The 21,467-nt window shown below is 41.8% G+C and overlaps 1 protein-coding gene across 1 annotated transcript in view; it reads right to left on the bottom strand.

Moving 5' to 3' along the window:
* tenm2a (teneurin transmembrane protein 2a) overlaps positions 1 to 12,946 on the bottom strand; it is a 62,953-nt gene extending 50,007 nt beyond the window's left edge. Inside the window, exons 1-2 of the mRNA XM_046405808.1 lie at positions 12,816 to 12,946; positions 5,228 to 5,459 (exon numbers count right to left, since the gene is read on the bottom strand). Coding sequence (XP_046261764.1) covers positions 5,228 to 5,459; positions 12,816 to 12,843 — 260 coding nt within the window. The 5' untranslated portion in view covers positions 12,844 to 12,946. The remainder of the gene's footprint in view (positions 1 to 5,227; positions 5,460 to 12,815) is intronic.
* Between the last annotated feature and the right edge of the window lie 8,521 nt (positions 12,947 to 21,467).

Below are 21,467 nucleotides of genomic sequence, written 5' to 3'. Positions count from 1 at the left end.
TGGTTTAATGTTGTTTCCCCTTCCCCAAGATGAGCTGGATCTACAATCCAAGTGTATGAATGATAATACAGGATATTACATTTATACTATATACTGTTGTAGTTCAATGCAATATGTATATTTATAAACCTTGCATAACATTAAGCAAATCTCATATGTATATTATAATGGTGGTTAGAGGGCTGGACATGAATCTTTTTTCTGTAGCTAACTCTTCTCCTCCTCCACCACCCCCTGTGGTTCCTACAGCCGGCATTTCTGATTCTGTCCCCACAGTAATGCATTTGAAAGTAACCTAACGTACCCCTACTACACACCACCCCTCCCTCTCCTTTCAGATAAATTGAGATGCTGAAACCCTCTCAGTGATCTTATTTCTACCCTAGAGCTGTGGCCCACAGCAGATCGCACAGGGGGATGCAGGGGAATGTTCTGAGATCACAGAGAGCGATTGAAACTGGCATCAGTTGGCCAGGAGGCTCCGAGGGACCAATTGGAAATCAGGTATTTTTTTTCGCAAAATGCTGCAACACATGTGTACATGTGTGCACTCACATGCACAAAGAAAAATGCATTATTTCTGTCTCTTTCTTACTTTCACACACACACAGTGGCATCAGCCGTCTATAGTCATTTATCTCACAACAGTAAATGTATCCATGTTCGATGGGCCCCAATCTCCCTTCTCTGCCTTTCTATCTTCTTTCATACACACTCCCAGAAACAATCTCCTTGAATCACCGCCTCTCTCCCTCCTTCTCCCTCTTTATCTCTCCCTCCTCTAACGTAAACCATCCCTTCAATCCACATCCCCCCTCCCTGCACTGCCAACTTATATTTCTCTGCTATATCACCCCTCTCCTCGTCTGTTTCTATCTCTCTCTTTCTCTGCCAGTCATTCAAGCCCTGGGGTATTCTTAGGTGATCAATCTTCATCCTTTCAGCAGTGTCACACTATCGGGTCAAGCCAAAACCCACACACACGCGTGTATCCACATTTACTATAACGAGCAGACGCCAAATGCCAAGATTTCCATATGATTACAGAGGGGAGCAGACAAAGTCATAGAAAACACACATGTTGGGATGCAAACATACACATAAGCACACACAATCACAAACTCCCTCCCTTGCACGTGCATGTGTGCTCATCATCTCCTAGCTGCTGGTTATAATGAGATGGAGGATGGGCTCTGCTGCCATTGCATGGATGATGTGACTGTCTGACTGTGCCCAGCTGGCTCTGACCCAGTCACAAGCTCCAACAGCTCCAGCCAGCCCACCCAGCCTCCACCATCACCCGGGCCAGAGAGGAGGGCCCAATCTGGGTTGGAGGGTGGAGCTGGAAACTTTGCTCGGGGCTGCATTTACTGCGACAGGCTCTGAGCCATGCCCAACCCCACCACCTGAACATGACTAAATACTGGCTCTGCAGAGGGCTCACCAGCGTGTGTGTGTGTGTTGCTTCATTTAAATCTGTAACGATAGCACACACAACACCTGGTGTCAAAACAGAATATCTAACTTTTCTTCACTGCATTATTTGAAACAATAAAATACAATATAATAAAAAAAAGTCATTTCTCCTTAAACTGTGTTCTGGCATATCTATCGCCATGGCAACACAGGTCTAGCTAAACATTTGCTGTAAATAGCTTCTATTTAAAGGCGCATGTATTCTGGTTCAATACCATGCTTCTTCTTACCCATCAGCACAGGTTAAGCATAGACCTGAGATCAGTGGGGCTGAATTAAACATGGCCAGGCCTCATAAATACTGCACAGGGCCGGCACTCTGGGGAGCTTCTCTGGGACCATCAGAGCTAGAAGCCCCAGTGCCCAGCAGGAGAAACACAACTACAGCTTGCAGAGTAAATGCTCAGAGAGCAAGTGTGCGCATGCTAGCAAGCATGTAGGCGGTGTCCCTCTCACTGCGTGCCTCATGAATAGTAATACCCTGCATGAACGCTCTGTTTGCCTGGTAAGTGTTCTTTGTGTACTGGCAAAAGTGCATGTGTAGGGTGTGTGAATTGGTTTGTATTTCCAGCTCTCTCACTCCAGGTTACATGCATAATAGCTTTGGCATGCAGCAGCTTTTTGTACGTGTTGCACTGAAGTATGAGGTGGAGAATGAATTTGAGCAGCAGACATGTGAATCAAAGGCCAAAAGCAATTTCCTTTTCAGTTAGGTGGTTCTTATATTGACTTCGAATGATGGAGGGAAACTCTCAGTGACGCTTTTGATATTCTGCGGCATTGTGTTCAGTGAACTAAAAGTTTTCATCTCATACAAATAACAAAATGAATTATATACATGCTGAAGACCTATGCTGGTTTATTAGACACAATTTAGTTGAACTGCTTCTGAAAGATTTTTCTACCCACGATAAAAAAAAAAAAAAAATCAATAGTCAATCAGCTAGAAAAAAAAAATCATGTTAGGTGGTTGTTAAGTCTCAAAAGTCATAACTAAGAGCCCCATTTTACTATTATTTGGAGGGGTGCACTGGGACAATTATTCAGGCTGGTCCAGGTCCATCTGTAAACTGTAAGTGTTTTGTCAAAATAATTATTTTTTTGCTTAATGTCAGTAACATACCTTTTATTTTTACAGCTGAGTGTCTTCAGTTTCAAGAGTTAGTTATTTGCACTTCCATAATTAAAGCAACAGGAATAAATATTCATATATATGATTTTTGTGCACTTTTGAAGTGGCATCTCCTTAGAGCTCTGGCTGAACTTCTTTATCATCATTAAGCTCTGGTACCTCTGAGTAACTCCACGTTACAGTTATAAAAAACAACATAAAATTTTTTTATTTCCCAGATTATTTCCATGCATACGCATCCCCTTGTCCCTTACATGATTCAGTTTCTTAAAATTTAGAATCACATATGCAGACATGATATGATGTGCCGAGGGTGGCCCTGCAAGTCTTTTGTACAAACCATGTCTCTTGCTCATGAAGATATCTGCTCTACATTTTCTCTTTCTCTTTCTCTTGTTCTCTTTCCCAGGCTATCCATTTTTTAAACACACTGCTCAGCCACACAGGCTCCATGCACTTGACGTTGACATGTATGTGTGTCTGACCAATTGTATGTGAATGCAGTCAGAGCTCATACTGTCAGGTTAAAAGCAGACGGCCGATGACGGTCTTTTGTTCTGATGGACTGTAGCTGCCCCGTATTGATTTATTTTTGATTTATCCATTTCATTTAGTCTTATACTGCTGGCCAGTTCTCCTAGTAGTGAGGCCGGTGCTCCTGATGAACAGTCTTTAACAGTGAAATACAAAGTTGGGTAATTCCAATCGAAATGCCATGTATTTATGCAAAATAAATCTGTGTGGAGCTTGAACATACTGTAGAGTTTCACACACTCAAATTTGTGCTTTTCACCAATTCAATTAAATTTTTGTCTGTTTTTCTATTTCATGTTTGGTGAAGATAGCATGGTCTACATGGTGTGCTGTCGAGTGGGCCAAGATATTTTACTTCTGATAGACTTGCATTGAGACTTACACTGCATGGTCTGCAACTCACATCCTCTAACTTCTAACTCACAAGTTAGAATTTGTTTACCATTTGCAAACCATCTTGACAGTGCCTGCATTTTGTCTGTGTTGCGCTATCCCATTTTATATAACCCTGCTCTACTGGAGTATAAATTGTTCCACAATAGAGGTATGGTGTGCAGTAAAGCACTGACTGGGAATGAAAAATGGCTTGGGACTTTTTGACTGGCCGACCAAACCGCCTGTATTGGTACACTTCCACTGACACAACTTAATATAAAAAAATTATGGAAGAAGGAATAATATTATAACAACAACTTTAGTTAAATATATGTTAAACAGAGGAATGGAAATTTGTTGATCTTAGGGAGAGACTGCCTAGAAAGGACACATATTGGCACTGGCATCCTGGCCCTGGTTAAATCTCTTGTCCACCGCAGATGCACTATCCACAACCCGGATGAGTAATTACAATAAATTAATATATTAGTATACAATAAGTATGTGATGTTAGTACCTGCATATTCACGTAATTTCATATAATAATACAATATATATCACTAGTATAATATTAACAGCACTGTCGGCTCACAGCAAGAGAGCTCCTGGTCTGGGCCCTTCTGCACGGGATTGGCATGTTCTCCCTATGCCTGCGTGGGTTTTCTCTGGGTACTCCAGCTTCCTCCCACAGTCCCAAAAACAACCACATTAGGATGCCCCTAGGTGTGCGTGTGTGGTTTTCTGTATTTGTGTGTCAGCCCTGCGACCATTCCAGGGTGTCCCCCACCTCTCACCCATAGTCAGCTGGGACAGGCTTCAGCCCCACTGTGACCCTGACGGATAAGCGGTACAGAAATTGGATGGATGGCTTAAGATACACAAAACCAACAATGATCATTTTTGTAGGTTTTATTCATTCATTAAATTCTCATGCAAGAAAAATTTCAACAATACTGACAGTACTCTCTAGTCTCTAATTTATTAATGCCAAGTACTAACTTAACTGGAGTTATTTAAAAATTTGTGATTTTTGTGTTGCATTGGCCCCAATTGGAAATGGCCAAACTAAATATCTAAATATGCCACTGCAGTCAATGGCATAAATACATGTCTTGATCCAACTAAATGTTTAAAATGGGTAACTCATGGCTAGCTCATATTTAACAAGCCAGACAGCTTGGCAGGCTGTTTCTTTTTTTTTTCACTAGCTCTTGCATTATTTTTAAGCTAGCACATCATGACTTATCTTGCCAGCCACAGTCGGCTGTGATCTAACCCCAGAAATAGTCACTATGTCTCCAAGCTTCCAGCGGCATCTATTTCACAGTGCAAATGTGAACAAACGTTGCCTCTTTCCTGTCTAACCGGGTTGGAAGTTTTTTGCTGCTTTACCAGAATGTACTTTTTTGTACTTTTTAAGATGACTAACGATTAATTCTGATGCCTGTGCAAGTGACCAGTTCTGTATCAAGACTGTATCCTCTGCCACGCTTATTTTCTCTCTTGGAATTCCTCTCTGATATCATCACTCTGTGCTCACTGGAATGTTGTTGAAGCAGCATGGCTCTGACCTTTCACTCTTGCTATTGATCATCAGAGCCCTGTTCCACTGTGGTGTTTACTGTAAGTGGCTCTAGATATCAGCGTCAGGTAAATGTACCAACTGTAAAAACAGAACAAAAATATGAAAGAAAACATATTTCTTCTGACCTGGTCTCAAGAGGGACGTTACTGTTGAGGACCCAGCTGTCTTGCAGCTGGACCGACTCTGGGGTGGTGGGCCCGTCTCCAGTGCCCGGAGCAGGGGCGTGAATGGGGTTGCGCCCCCCCCTCAGGGTGTTTCTGTTCAGGCTGTTGGCAGACTGATGGGATAAGGTGTGGTGGTTGTGTGGAGGGGGTAGTGGAGGCCGTAGTGTGGACTGACTGTGGTGATTGGCCGCCCCTGGAAGTAGATAAGAACAGACAGGATTTTAAGTGCTGCACATATTTGTGAAGGATATCAAAGCGTTTCATCTGAAGAGAGATTTCATTCAAAAATGCAACAAATCCAAATGTAGAATGTTATTTGATGTTTATTCCTCAGTATGCCAAAAAAGGCAAAATCTGTTCAGCAAGCAAATAAATTCCGAATTATTCAATAATTTATTATATAGAAAGAAATGCTCTCCAGCTAAATGTATAGATGAATTTTGATAACCACATTTTGTCCATCTTGTTTTTAGCTGATTCTTCTGCACTTGTTCCACTCTCACTTTCACTGTTTCTTTTTCTTTTTTTTTCAGTTTCACAACGAAGACCAACTGTGTGTGTGTGTGCGTGCGTGTGTGTAAGCAGTGTTAGAGCACTCTGCACAGCGTGTGCCCTCATCTCCCGCTCTCAGACTTGGGGGAACATGTCAGCTAGAATCCAATACCAGCCCTTCCAACACTGAGCTAATGGACTGTTGAGTGAGAGAGCTGAAAAATAAACCCGGATGACTCAGACAAGAACACCCATTCACACATCAACTTTCTATCTCTCTCTCTCTCTGTGAATCAGTGGGGGATTTGAGCCCATCTAGGACATGTGTGTATGAGTGTGGGTTCATCCAGAAAAATCAATAAACCACATATGCCTGCTATACAGCACAGAAGAGCCTGACACAGTCAAATCACTTCTTGTGCATTTGCATACATTTTGTTCACATACGGCAGGTGCTTGTACTCAGTGCCTGACTGATAAGAAAGAAGTCAAAAACCACACATTTGATAGAAAACACACACACTTTTCCCCCCTCATGCTGTCTGGTCATCGATGCTACATTTCTGGCTTTACAACACAGTTTCCATTTTCTTTCATCAGTACTACACACTGTGCTTTTATTATTATTTTACACATCTAGGTGTGGAATGTATTAAAATGATTGTGTTTGTTTTTACATTGCCTTCTTTGTACTGATCAAAGGATGGGTTAAGCGCACATATGCACACGTGTGTTGGGTGAACACAACAAAAGCAACTTCTGTGTCAAGCTGTGTGATCACACTTGCCCTCCACCATTTGTCATCTCCCCTTGAATTAGTTAAGAAAAAACTTCTACAGCTTCTCCAGCTGTAATGGCGACTAGTTTGTTAGGTGACCTGATTCCTCCGTGCCGCCACTGGGATGCAGGTGTCACCCACATGGCACCGGCTAACAGATGCTGGTGAAAGGCGAGAGGAGGGGAAGGGGACGAGAGGAAGACGGAGGGGTCTGACCTCTGCCATGTGGGAGAGACACAAAACATCTGTTTGCACATGCAAAGATGCTCCTGGGAGAAACTGACACACGTTCACGCATGCATACACACACATAAGCAAACGTGTATGTAGCTACACACCTGCAGGAAAAGTCAAAGTCTTGCATCATACATGCAGAGTTTAAATGAACATTAAAGTACAGAGAGAGGTGCCTCCTCCTCCTCCTATACAGCTCCATTTTGTTTTCAGGATTTTTTTCCTCTTTCATCTTGCTTTTATTTAACTTTTGTTTGTGTCTTTTGCTGAGATATGAAGCACTTTGAGATAAACCTTGTTTGCTAAAAGCACTTTATAAATAAATTTGTCTTGACTTCTGTGTAGCACCCCGATTAATGTGAAATAGCTCCCACTACACCATATCTGCATAAATACTTTTATGTAAACAGAGCAACGATGCAAAGAACACAGCACTATATACTGGGAAGAAATAAGCTTCCATGCACACATGCAAAAATAAAAGAGTCTGAGTAATGCAAAAACAAAGTCGGCACTCCCATGCTCACACAATCTGTGCACAAAAATGCATGCATTTCGCCTTTGTTCACTGCCATAAATATTGAACAGTTTTTCATTCAAATTCAGATGAATAATATATGGCACACCATGTATGGAAGAAGAATACATGTTTTTTAACCTTAGTTTTCCAACTAATGTGGCCTGTGTGTGTGTTCCTGAGTATTTCTGTCTTTTTGTGTGCATGTGTGTTTGCATGTAAGTGTGTGTGTGTGTGTGTGTGTGCATGTGCACATGCAGGCACGAATGGGAGAGTGCACTGTTCAACAATCCAGTCAATTGTTACACAGAGACTGAGTCATATCCTGTGCTGTTGCGGAGACTCTCATGTGCCACATTTTGTAATAAAGATTTTAACATTTCCCTTCAATAAAAGAGATGAAAATTCTATTATCTATCATCTAACATCAAGTTCTATTACACATCACCAGATAATGCCAGAAAAATGTAAATGCTGAGAAATCTGCTGCTGGTAATTCTATGAATTTACTTTCTTTAAGCCCTTAGGATCGTTTAGAATTGTCATATGCTGTCGGGCCAACTGACCTGAATCAGTACATGACAGAAAGGGATCATTTCTATTATTCTTCACTGTTCATAGTGAGTTCATAATGACTGATGTTTACTCTACAGGCATACAGCTGCACAAAAGCTGCCTTTTATTCTTCCAATAGTCACAAAGCCTTTAGTAGTAGTAAAAAAAAAAAAGTCTCTGTAGACATTCTGCAAAATATTTATGATCCGAGACAAATTGCTTTCTTTTTTTCTGCTTTAGCACAGGAGGGTGATGTCAAAGAAATTCATTCTCATGTAGACTTCAAATCCATAAAATAATCCTCAAAGCTTGCCAGAGAAAACAGAAACATATTGAGAAACGGGGTCTGCCTTGTAGCAAGGCCGAGGAAGGCGGTTTTTTAGAGATACAGAGAACCCCTGATGAAAACCCTAGATTATTTTGGTCAAAGAAATGAAAATCTGACTAACCATTAGAACTGAGGCAGTGTGCAGTAACAACTGGGTTGGGGGTAAATGGGTCCAATAAATTAAGATAGAGGAATTAGTCTGATAAATTGTCCAGCTGCTAAAGTACAACCCGCAGGTAGACTAATAGGAACAACCGTTTTACCAGGAACCCAGTCTGATAAAAGACAAAACATGCAGCGATGAAATAGAGCAATTAGAGAGCAGCCAAGCAGATCACATTTTATTCCACTTTATCTTTTCCTCCTTTCCTTCCTCCCTATTTTACGCACAAGAGTCAGTAAACAGTCCGCATGAAAAGATTTTCTCATCATCCCTGTTTTGTTGTCACAGCCACTTTTTGTGGAGAAGCTCAGAGCCCTTCTGACTGCTGCCGAAGCCTGACCCACTTTATTCTGACCGATGTCCCCTGCTACTGGAGAGGGGGACTGTAGCTGTAAGCTGGTTGGTTTGGCTCTGGCTAAACCCTGGAAGTTCATTATGCTTGCCAATTCAAAGGAGACTCGTTCAGTAGAGGAGCATTAGCCTGTCTGCTAACATGCCTCCCCTGTAAAGCACACTGCGCACACACATCAGTGAGAGGCAGGGGCTCGCCACACCATATTAATCTCACAGTGTGTGTGTGTGTGTGTATGTTTGTGTGTGTGTGTGTGTGTAGCCAACTGGCAACAGGAACCAACCAAGCCAGTTTGTTTTGCAGCCCTGGATGGGCAAACTGTTTATTGACATTTTCTGTGGTTAACAGAAAAAAAGTCGCAGGGCAGAGTGTGCTCGAGTGTGTTTGTGTGTGTGTGTGTGTGTGTGTGTTTGTGCGCGTGCAAGACAGAAATGCCCATTCAGCAGTTAAAAAGGGATCATTGCAGGGCTCAGCTCCCACCCCCTCACTCTCTACCCTCCCTCTGTCCTTCTCACTTCCCCTGTCTCACCGTCTCTTTATTTCACGCACCATATCTCTACTGCTTCCATCCGTCTTTACAAAAACACTGTGCCACCCTCCATATTTTTCATGCACCTTCTCTCTGAGCTAATTGCTATGCTCCCTGTGTTTTAAGGTGGTATATTCCCATGTGCTGCTGCTTCATACGTCCTCCGTCTCAGAATGTCATATGCTCCTCATTTGTCATTCTTCTCACAGCTCAAAGGCTGAATGGAAGGAGAACTTGAGGTGAAACTAAGACCCACACATACAAACACACACATGCCTACAAGAGGGGCTTCATTTGTGCATAGGTTTTATTCTATGTAAGCATCCACGCAAACACATATAGGCACAAAAAAAGCGATAAAGTTAAGGACATACATTTACACGTGCAGGCACACACACATTAGCACACAAACACACCACCTCTGCTTTGGCTAGTCATCTCTGTCTAATTAGGAGGCAATAATCCGCTAGAGAAGAGTCATCAAATTCAGCCAAAAACAAACAGTCTCCATGAGCAGAAATACATGTGTTCATTTTAATTTCACTCGCACACACACACTTACGCAAATGTCACCCTTACATAAGCACCATTAGGAAGAATAACATTAGTGCAGAGGAAGGGAATACATATTTGTTGTGCCTTTCTTTCTGTAGATTTGTTTCACCAAAGCCTTTAATCATTCATTGCTTAAGCAGTGACTTGAGGTGGCTTCCCTGGCAGCAGATAGCTAGCCACTTTAGAAGAGGCTCAGGCTAAAAATAGCTTAGCATTCCCCATGCATAATGAATGGCCAGAGACATCGCTAGTGCTAGCTCTTTCCAGGAGCGATCTGCTACGCTCCGTTTGGCCGTCTCAGCGTTCCGGGGGAGCGTTCCCAGACAGGTGCTCTGAGCCAGACAGTATTCCCATATAAACACTTGCAGACCCAATTCCCAGCCAATCCTCGGCAACAGCGTTCCGTTCCCATTCACCTGTCATGCTTCGATAGGAACACAAGTCATGTCTGTCCACCTGTTAGCTTAGGTAATGGTGGACTACTTTACGGGAACACATGCACTCACAAACACAAACACACATATACAAGCAGCATGCAGCTTCCTGAGGATTATCTCGCTGTGGTCAGTTTCTGCCTGGCTTGGTAAGGCTCATTTCCTGCCCAGCGTCCACTCTCTACAGGACCACACAAAACACACACATTCAGTCGGGCATACACTCTCACAGCACATGCACAAACAGTTGCTGGTTAAAGGTTTTTTATTTCCTCACAGCCGTTCCCGTGTCTTCCTACATGCCAGGGTGTGTTTATGCAGTGCCAGACTGCCACTCGAAACTCATTTAGGTCGATTTTAATGGATGCCCAAAGCCAAGGACTCTCTCTGCACCCATTAGAACAGCAGTCCTGGCTGGGAAACATGGCAATTTGCAATTTTATCTGAATGTTGTTCTCCATCCATCCAAATCTCTCTCTTTAACCCTCTAAGCTCTCATCAGCTTACCCCTTTTCATTCACAGTACCCCTTTTTCTGTTTGTCTCTTTGACTCTGTCTTCCTTTGAGTCGCTTTCTCCATCTATATTTTTATAATTTGGATGCGTTTCTCTCTCTCGCTCTCACTCTCCTTTTTCATTTTTACATGCAAGATGTCTCATTAAACAACTTCAAAAGTCAAAGTTTGGCTTTTTCTATCTCTGCTCCCATTTGCCTCTTTGGGCCTCTTTTTCTCGTTTCTCATCGTCTTTTTTTTTTCCCTTTCTTTGTCTCTCTTGCTTGCTGTCTCTATGCGTTCATGCTCAGCAGAGACTGAAAGAAGCCCCAGAACAGAAAGTGTGGGTGTGTGTGAACAAAAATGAGAGAAAGAGAGAGTGTGCCTGTGAGCCTCACTCTCCCTCTTTGCCAGTGTCTGCCATTAGGGTGTCAGTGGCAGAGTGAATTTATTTGCTGTGCGGTTACTGGGCTAATGATTGATGTTGCCCCAGCAAACAGTAAACCAATTAGAAGACTGATGTAACGTCATTTTAAAAGCCTCCTAATCACGTTGCTCTTGAACCTGGGACCCGGGCCTTCCCTAATGAAGATTTATACTGGATCAAAGGAGAGCCTAACGCCATTAACAATAGATTGTATTCCACCAAAAATCACATTAGGACTTCTCTGCCCACCCCCTCTCCTCCCATCAGGCCTCTGCTAAATATATCTGCTGATTACAAGTGCAGATGCACAGAGGGATGGAGAAATGGTGGGAAGAGCGGGAAACAGAGGCAGAGAGGGACAGAGAGGCAGAGAGTTGGCTCACAGTCGCTAATTGTTGAGAATAAATGTGTGTGCTGATGACCAAGCTCGTCGCTGCAGATGTGTGTGTGTGTGTGTGTGTGCATACAGGGGAGAAAAATAGTCGCGAGGTGCTGATATAAGCGCACAGTGAGAGTGTCCGATGATGAAAGCGAAAGCTCAGAGCCTGGGAGTCTAACTAGCATGTCTTTGCTTCACTGATCCTCCTGCTGGTGCTTAAAATTCATCATTTCCTTACCTTTCACTTTCCAGTGGATTAATAATGTCATATGGAAAATAAGTACAAACACACCTACTCACTGGCAAACAATCTGAGCTCTGCTGAGTTTAGGGGTTGCTTTCACTTGCATCATTGTTTTCTGGCAATAGTTGACAAAGGTGGGAGGGTTACATTTAAAAATCTAATCCATTAAGAGATTACCAGTTGTCAGCTGAAAAAGTGCTTTTTGTTATGTGAGCCACAAAAGAAGTCTATGACTGAAAGAGAGAAATTTTTCTTTTATGTTACTTTTGATTGTACTTCAACCACAGACCAAATTTTTTTCAGCATACAAAAAAATCATTAATTTCTGTCACTTTTTAAAATATACTGAGTGATCTTTTACTATTTAAAAATATAGAGAACTTAAATTGATCCCCTCTAATAAAAGCATAATATCCACAACTGCATGATTACCATCAATATCTATCTTGGGCCTCTGGCTGTACCTTTTACGATCGCTCCGAATGTAAATAATAATTGCTTTATAATCCCCAACAATAAAAAAAATTGCATAAAAAAATATCCACATTAAAATCCTTAATGAATGACCGGGATCGGCTTCCAAGCTATTTTTGATGTCACAAGTAACGTCCGTTTGCTCGCCTCTTAAAATCAGACTTTCAGCACGCACTGAGAAAATGGACACTTTCAGCAGTGAATGTGAAAAGGTCCTTATAGTATCCGACTCTGCACATTCATCATTCTGCACACTGAGCTCAGACATTCAACTGCGGAACGCAAAGAAAAACACAGTTTGTACTGGAGGGGAACTTTAAGTCCCTTTGGTTTCATTCCCAGCTCTGCAACAAACAAATGCTGACTTCAGAGGAATGAGAAAAAAAAAGAGAAGAAAAAGAAAAAAAGAAAAAAGCAAACCAAATGGCTAAAAGAACAAGATGTAACATTAAATTAAAGCTAAGGTTTGCTGGCATTCTACTGAGCAATGAATAAATCACATCAGGAAATAGACACATGATGATGAATGACATACTGATGCACAAATAAAATGAATGAAAGGATAAAAGGGTGGATGAGTGGAGAGCTCTCTTACCCGTGGAGGGGGGCTGAGCACGGAGCATGTATGAGTCATCCGGGTGGGGCTCCAGGTGAGAGTGGGTGGAATTTTTCTCCAGCAGGGGCACCTGGCATTCCCTGATCGGTGGAGACGGACCAGGGGAGGGGTGGTGGGGGGCGGACGAAGAAGACGGGAGGGACGGAGGGAGCAGTGAGGAGGAAGAGGTTGGAGGGAGTGGGCGACCTGGAGGATGGACGCAGAGAGAAAGAGGGGGAAGAGGGAGGGGGACCATTAGACAAAACGGATGGTAATGACTGACAGTGATACAGGGGTCTGTTCTGAGGCAGGTTTACTGAGATATCTGGATAACCCAGAATCCCTTAAAAACAATTCTCTTACATCTCCGGAGTCATGCAAGTTATTAGTTGAAGTAATTTGTATCATATAATGGTTCATGTGAAATGTGTCGACAGCATGGTCTTATCAGTATCAGGAACTGGGAAAAAATGCTCAGACCTTTTTTTAAAGGCTTCATTCTGTGTCTAAAATATACATTTAGTAATGTAGCCAAATTTTTGAGTGATATACATCGATTAGCCACAACATTAAAACCACTGGCAGGTGAAGTGAATAACATTAACCATCTGTTACCCATTGCATTTCAAAAACAGCTCAGGCATGTCTCAAGGACCAACGACGGCCTGCAGACTCCCCAGATCCAACCCTGATCGAGAATCTGTTTGATGCACCAGAATAAGCCAAATCCACCCTCCCACCAGACGGGGCCTCCCACTCACAGGGCACAGGACCCAAAGGATCCAGCATTCAGATGACCACAAAATACCCCCAGAGGTCCTGTGTCCCTGACAGGTCAAGGCTGTTTTGGCAGCACAAAGTGGACCTAAAAAATATCAAGCAAGTGGTTTTAATGTTGTGGTTGATTGGTGTGTACATACATATATGGGTATAGGCATAGAAAAAACGGCTATAAATAAATGAATATTTATATATGAAGTATTTAGTGGTTTCTAGAAAACTGGGACATGGATTTATGGAGCTGCAAGTCATCTTCAATAAAATTATTCACTCGTAAGAAAACTTGCTTCTTGGAACAGACCCCTGGTAATAACAGTAAAATGCAGCTTAGATACAAACGGAAAAGCTTGCTGAAATTGGAGAGACTCAATACAGAGATTTCTACAGATCCACACACACTCAGAAAAAGAGCCACAGATCTTCTAAGTACATTAACGGGTGACAAAGTGATTTTAAATCATTACACTACTGACAAGCAAAAAACATGCTCCTTTTAATGTTTTAACTCATTTTCTTTATCCTGATTGGTTTGGAGACATTTATTTAGCATTTTTTATTCTTTCCATCCAACCACCATACACACACATTATCTACAGCACAGGTATTGTGCAGTATCTGTTCCACCACTGTATCAATTAAAGCAAGCCTATGTGCACTATGACCAAAATCTCACATCGCAATAAAGGTCACTTCATATCATACAGCACACTTTCTGCAAATTTAATGAATGTAAAATGATCACATTTAAAGGCCTTTTTTACATTATTACATTTTGAATTATATACTCACCCAATAAAACTATATAGAAAGCCCGTGTAAATTTTCAACAAAACACATCACTGAATATTACCATATAAAATCTAAAATAATTTTTAAAACATAATATGGTAAATAGAACACACATGATTGTTGTGATCAGGTGATCAAAAATGTCAGTGATGTTGAGCCTGTTAAGTGTTTCCCACAGAATTACAGTGTAACTGTGGTTACACACACTACTTTGCTTGCTTGTCACACGCATACGCCCCTTCACCTCTGCTGCACACAGACCCCGCCCCGTCTCTTTTTCTGTTTATCCCTGTATTATCCCTCTTTCCACCTTCTTTGTCAGCGGTATGTTTTATCAAGCCAACCAACTCCTGCTGTGGATTCATTCTTAACAATAGCAGGTGAGCCACAGTTGGAGGACCCTTGTTGTTCAAGACGTAGTCTATCAAAACACTCAAAACCATCACTGTGCCAAACGACATCGCAACGAGGGCCACTTACAAAATTTTTTAAAACCATGGCGCAATTCTTTTATCCTGCACTGCTTGCCGCAATTTTGCTGGAAAGAGTGTGACTTGTGGGGCAACAAAAAAAATGACATAAGATATGAAACAACATTTTTCTATAGTCAGATGACATAGAAAAATGTTTATTATCATAAACCATGTAGCTTTTGTTATAATGTTATTGTACACACAAAAAACAAGTAGATAATCATGATAATCAGTGGACTGACCCATTCATGTCCGTTAAGTTTGCGAACATTAGTCCGGACCAAATCAAACTAATTCAAAACTCACAGTTTTGTGTCAAATCAAACAAGATAAGATTTTTGTGAGGACCTACATCCATTGTACGATTGTCCTCTACATGGGTAAGACAAAAGAAAGTTAACAGCCAAGTCTTTAAATAGTGGGAGCCATGGGACGTGTGGACACAATCAGGCTGTCCCATACACCAGAGAGACAAGAGAGGGATGGAGAGAATTCACTCTACTCTCCAAAGGTTTGGAATCAAGGACAAAGACAAATCTAATAAATTCTATTTAGAGACGGCTCAAAATATAGAATAATTATGTCTGCCATATTTGCAGCTCAATCAATCAACAATATGGCAAGAATGAGGCCACTGAGTCCAGCCAATCCACTGAAGGACTCGGGTTATTACAACCACTAATTAGATAGTCAACCAAAAAGACACTTTGACACAATGATAATCACTTATTTTCTCCTGAATTCACATTCAAAATGATAGCCTTGGGCACCAGTGATTTTTTTTTTGAACAGCTTTATGAATAAATGTCCTTAGTTTTCTCAGGGGTGCCTTGTCTCTTACTTTCTAAAGTTAAAATGTAAGTGGGTGGACGAAAAAACAAGCTCATACCTCTCATAACTAGTTTTACAAACTTCATCTATTCTCTCTTTCACCACTAAAAATTTCACCGGGTGATGGAGAATTTACAATGTTCAGCCTTTCAGTCAGTTAGTTCTTTCATTGCACCCTTCTTTTTCTTTTTACACAGAACAAAAACACGCAGAAACATTGGACAAGAAAGGGAAAAATGTTGTGAGACCTTGAAGGAAAAGACAAAATAGTTGACCTTACTCTATCATACCAAATCATTTTTTAAGTCCTTTTTTCCTGATGGTCCTTCAGAATACAGATCTGATAAAATTTGTCAACATTCACCTTCCCATCACAGTGTATGGATAGAAATCAAAATGTGCCATGGCCATGATAGGTTTGGACGATTTTAGGCAATAGTGCAATATTGCTTTCGTCAGGGAAACAGCAACGGACAGTGGAGGTTTAATCGTTCATGAACAAAGTAATCGGTTAACTTGCCCATCTACTGAATGCTGCCTCAGAATGAAGCAGATTAATCATGAAAAACACATGTTTGAGTCCAAGTGCCGTTGTGGATTTATAGAGGCATATTTGACAGGAAGTGAGGCAGAGTGATGTCTCGGACCTGTCGTCTGAACTGCTCCAGCTTAGAGCTTTGCGTCATGGAAACCCGAGCAAGGATCGATCCACAGCCCCTCGATAACTACACCCCAGGGAGATGCCAGCCTTGTCTTCTGTTTAGGTATGTGTATGTGTGTGTGCCTGTGTATCTGTATGTGTGTGCGTGTGAGTGTCCGGTCAATCTCATCAGCGCAAACAGAGAAAAATGGATAAACAATGGCAAAGCAAACACTGTGGCCCACAGGAGGGGAAAAAGAGAGCAGCAGGGAGGGACTGCGAGAGACGGATGGGAGAGACATTGAGGTCATTGGGGGTAACCAGGGGAATGGTGAGTGGAAGAGAGGGAAATGAACGGAGGGAGGAGAGGATGGAAAGAACAGGACAGTTGAGTGGCTATGAGCTGACAAAACTTATTGCCAATAAAAAACAGGGAAGAAAACCATAGAGGAAGGTAATTAGGAGGGGAGGAGGCATTAAGAGGGCACTGAGCAGTGAAAGATGGAGGAGAAGAAAAAAGAAACAACGAGGGAATATGGACGCCAAAAAAGACATTGATCTCAATGAATTGATCACTTCAATTGATAGTGAGAAGGCGGCTTGCATTTCACTCGACCTATAATGAGGCTGTTGGTGAGGAAGGGCAATGACAAATGTATGTAAATGTGTTTGTGCAATGGCACACCTTTGTTTTACTGCTGTTGCATGCTTTCATTGCGTGTGTACACAATTACGTTGTGTGCAAGCTCGTGCGCATGAGGTTATGTGTATGCGAGTGTGGTTATTAATAATTTGAAATCACTTTAATTACAAAAAAGGAAAAATTGCACTAGTTGGCCAAAAGCAATTAAGGGAACTTTAATCTCCTTAGCAATTATGCTGTGGGGCATCCTTAACTCAGTCATTTCTGCCTGCTACATTTGGAGAAAGGTCAGTGGAAATTGCTTTGTGTTATTAGAACAAAGACTTAGCAATGAGCTCACGTGGCTCTCTTGACGATTTGTTCGTTGCCATCCTTCGGCCGCCTCCCCGGCCATCTGTATACATTTCTGAATCCTCCTTTCTGTGCCCGTCTCTCAGTCTCTGAAGCTATGGTTCTCCAACAAGTGTTGATTAGTGTGAAAAAATAAACGTATCGTTGGGGAAAAACTAGGCATCTTAAGACTGTGGCATCCCACTAAAAGCATTAGTCGAGTCCCTTGATGATTTCGTCACAATGTAAAAAGAAACATGATCGTTTTTTTTTTTTTTTGCGTGAGCATCGGACTTTGACTTGCTCGTGTGAGTCATGCGTATATAAGCTTTGCCTGTTGCTGTTCTGCTGCATGTCTCTATTCCGTCATCTCAATATGAGCTTTGCATCTATTGTTTCTCTGTGAAGCCGTTCTTTAACGCCGAATGGCATTACACATCAGACATAATCCCGCTTGTTGACTGTTCGGTGACTTCTCTTCTCCTCGTCCTTGTCTCTATTTCTGTCCCTCCCTCTCTCCCTCTCTCCCTCTCTCTATCCATCCGTCCACCCATCTGGCCGAGGTGAGGAGTGGTAGGCCGAGGAGAGTGGAGTGGAGCGAGGGATGGAGCGACAGCTGGAGCCCAGTCAGACAAGGAGAGACAAATTACCCCTCTAACGAGAGCCATTCATCATGTCTTCATCTCTCCCTTCTTTCATCCCCCTCTTCCTCCACACCTCTACATGAAATACAGTGCACCTGGATAGCAACACTGGAAAAAAAAACAAACAACAAAAACAAAAACAAAACAAACAAAAAAACTCGACCCATCACTCAGTTTCACACCTGATGTTCTCATTTAGCTGCTAGTCATTGTGGTTTGTGCTGCTGAGTCAAACAGCACGCTCTTCGATTAAGATGACGGAAAACAACAAAGAGAAGAGGGGAGAAACAACAAGTTAAGGGAGGCGCGGAATGATTGAATGAGGTATGTCGGGAAGAGGGAGGAAAAAGAAACCGACACACCCATGCTGGCACATGCAGAGACTCATTACCATGGCTGCTGTCAGCACAGATGTTGGACTGAGGGGGAGCTGTCAGTCAGTGTGCATGTGTGTGTGAGTATGCGTGTGTGTGTGTGCGTGCGTGTGTTTGTGTGATAGTGTCTGACAGTGATCTGAGGGCTATTTAGTGATGACAGCTGCTGACACAATGGGCCCTTTTCTCTATTTATCTATACAGTGCAGTCTGTCTCCTCCATCTCATCTCTCTTCCTGCCCCCCCCAACCCTCTATTTTTCTCAACTCTTCAGCTTTCCTCTTATTAACTCCTTTCCTAATACTTTGCATTCAGCTCAACTGTGGCAAGTCGCACACCTGTTGTTGTCTGTGCGTGCAAGCACCAAATAGGTGTTTCATCCCGGCCAGGAGTGGCCTGAGTTCAGCTGCTTGAAACCCTGAATCTGCTTTCCCAAACGCTGCCCCTCGTTTCCTTCATTTGGAAATCAGAAAATGAATGATAAAATGAGTAAACGAGAGAGGGGAGAGATGAGAGGATGATTCAGCAGACGTGTTTTAATTAATAAAGTTGGGCTTTCACAGCCTAAAGAGATGATTGTATCACTGGCTGTTTCTTTGATGTGTAACGGAGTGTCTGGGCTCTTCTCTGGCCTAGAGCTCTCCTCCGCTCATGCTCCATTCCTCTCTTTCATCACACGTGCATCTAGCACTCCAAAACTATGGGGGCCCTCTTCTCAAGCAGACAGATCCTCCACACACACACGCCTGCAGCTGAGGCCGAAGATGCCTTGGGGCTGGGAAAAATGTGTTATCCACACTCGCAGCATCACACTGTTTAGTTCAACATTGCAGCATTTCCCTTTTAGTTTCTTTCCATCATTATGACTGAAATACTTCAAGAGTCTTGCTGAAAACACCTGGATTTGTAATTTTTCTATTTGAAGTGTTAAAACCGCTTTTCACCTAAATTGCTGATGTAAGAAGGTCCTGTTCATTGTAGTCTACACCAGTGGTTCCCAGTCAGTTTTTTCTGACATATCCCACAGTCCTATTAAGTGAACTCATGCATCCCTTCATCATGTTTCAAACTGGATGTTATTTAAAAGTATTAATTATATAAAAGTGGATGGACTGTGCTAGCTTGCTAACTAGTTTCAAGAACTCCAGATCTTGTAGTTAGTGTTCACACATTGCAGGTGATTCAACCTTTGTAATTTTTTTTAATATCACATATGCTTTTTAAAAAGCTCAAATATACTTTATGTAGCTAATTTTCACCAATTATTATTCCATAGACCTGCCTGTCTTAATAATAATAATAAGCCCTCAGATGATTTTGGAAAAAATAAAGCCATCTCAACAAGATGTGCATAAAAATAATTTTCTGAAACAGAATTTGAAAAGGAAAGAGTAGAGAGATGAACAGATAAAAGCAGAAAACCTTCGCCTGGTTTCATCTTTTCAGTCAAACCCTCTACTGAGAATTGCACTGAGTGACTGTGAGGCCATTCAGAAGCAGCACATTTTTATGATTAGTCACCTCTTCATAATATCTTTTGACCTTCATATGATAGGGCCCTAACAGGAATAATGGAGACCCAATACATACTAATTTCAACTGAAATTTGAAAAGAAAGCCAAGGAGATGATAAATTTAATGCCAGCATTGTTAGTCTCATCTGAACATCATCTAGAATGTTTGCAAGGCTTTGATTGCTGTATATAACACAAATGGTGCCATACATGACAGCGGGCCCCAAGTGGCGCAGTGTAAGATGTTCGCAACAGAGCGGAACTGGCATCAGGAATTCTAACATGTCACCTCTGGGTGATTTCAATATCTGGTTCAGAAGGCCTTTCTTCTCTTCTCTCCTCACTCAAGTGGCTGTTTTCTTTTTTAAAATGTTTTTTTTTTTTTTTTACTTTGAGACGCGGAGAGAAGAGAACAGAGCAATACACTGAACATTTTGACCCAGATGCACAAACACAGAACGACACCTATCTGCATCTGCTAATTGAAACATGCCTCCCTATTGCTGTGACATGCGATCGTGTGTGTGTGTGTGTGTGTGTGTAACATTATGATGCTGCAGCACAGCCATGCTGTCCACCGTCAGAGATGTCCACTGCGTGACTTGAGGGCAACCATGGAGCTCGCATTACCATATAAATTACATCCATGTTGTTGCTGCTGCTGTGGATTGATGGTATTGTTATGGATTCTACACATTGGACCCTCATTGAAAACAATCAAAATAAATAGCCCCCTCCTACTCCCACATAAATGCAAGCACACGTGCTGAGACGGACACTTGCTCATAAGTGCACGCACACATACACAGAAACGTTCACAGGACAACATACACAAACACGCACACATCCTCAACCCCAGGTGCAGAGAGACAGCAAACCATCCTCTCAGCCTTCCATTACCTCCGAACACGCCCTGCAACAGCCGAAAAGAGTACATCTGCAGAGGAGGAATTATGTGTTTGTGTCAGTATGTGTCATTGTGTGTGTGTGTGTGTGCCAAATACATTTATTTTGTTTTTTTTGTTACTGCTGTGTTCAATAAAATCTATTTGTAAATCAGTTTCAATGTCAGGAGAAAAAAAAAATTAAAAATTGAGGGCAAAAATTACAATAAAATATGAATCAGCAACAAAATAATCAAATAAAAGCAGTATAAAATATAATAGTGGAGTAACAAAAGCCATACAAAATGAGGTTTATTTCTTACCCCAGAATAGATGCTGAAGTTTACAAAAAAAGCCACCCAATTTTTCCAGATTTGCTATTCATATTTTTAACAGTTAAATTCCCAAACATCTTTTAATAAATTTAAGGGTCAAGCCAAAAACTTTTTCCCCACATGGAATCCAAGTATTTAACAAAGTTAGAAGTTTTGATATGAGCAAGGCTGCATCCATATGTTCTCACTTTTCTCACTCAGACCAAACTAAGGACAAGTTCTCTGGTGACTGGAGTTAGTGCTTGGACTCTGCGCTGACAATGGTAACAAAACAACAGAAGCCTGCTTGCAACTTTGGAAAGACCTTCTTGGATTTATATTGTATCTGGAAGAGCAATATCTGTGTGTTTGTTGGAGATAGCTTTTAGATGTTGTAGTGCAAAAATCAGCAGTTTGAAACGCTGGGAAGAGCTTT

The sequence above is a fragment of the Scatophagus argus genome, chromosome 12 (assembly GCF_020382885.2).
Source record: "Scatophagus argus isolate fScaArg1 chromosome 12, fScaArg1.pri, whole genome shotgun sequence".
In the NCBI taxonomy this organism is placed as follows: Eukaryota; Metazoa; Chordata; class Actinopteri; family Scatophagidae; genus Scatophagus; species Scatophagus argus.
Note: the sequence above shows the minus strand (reverse complement) of the source record. Positions and strands in the feature narration are given on the sequence as shown.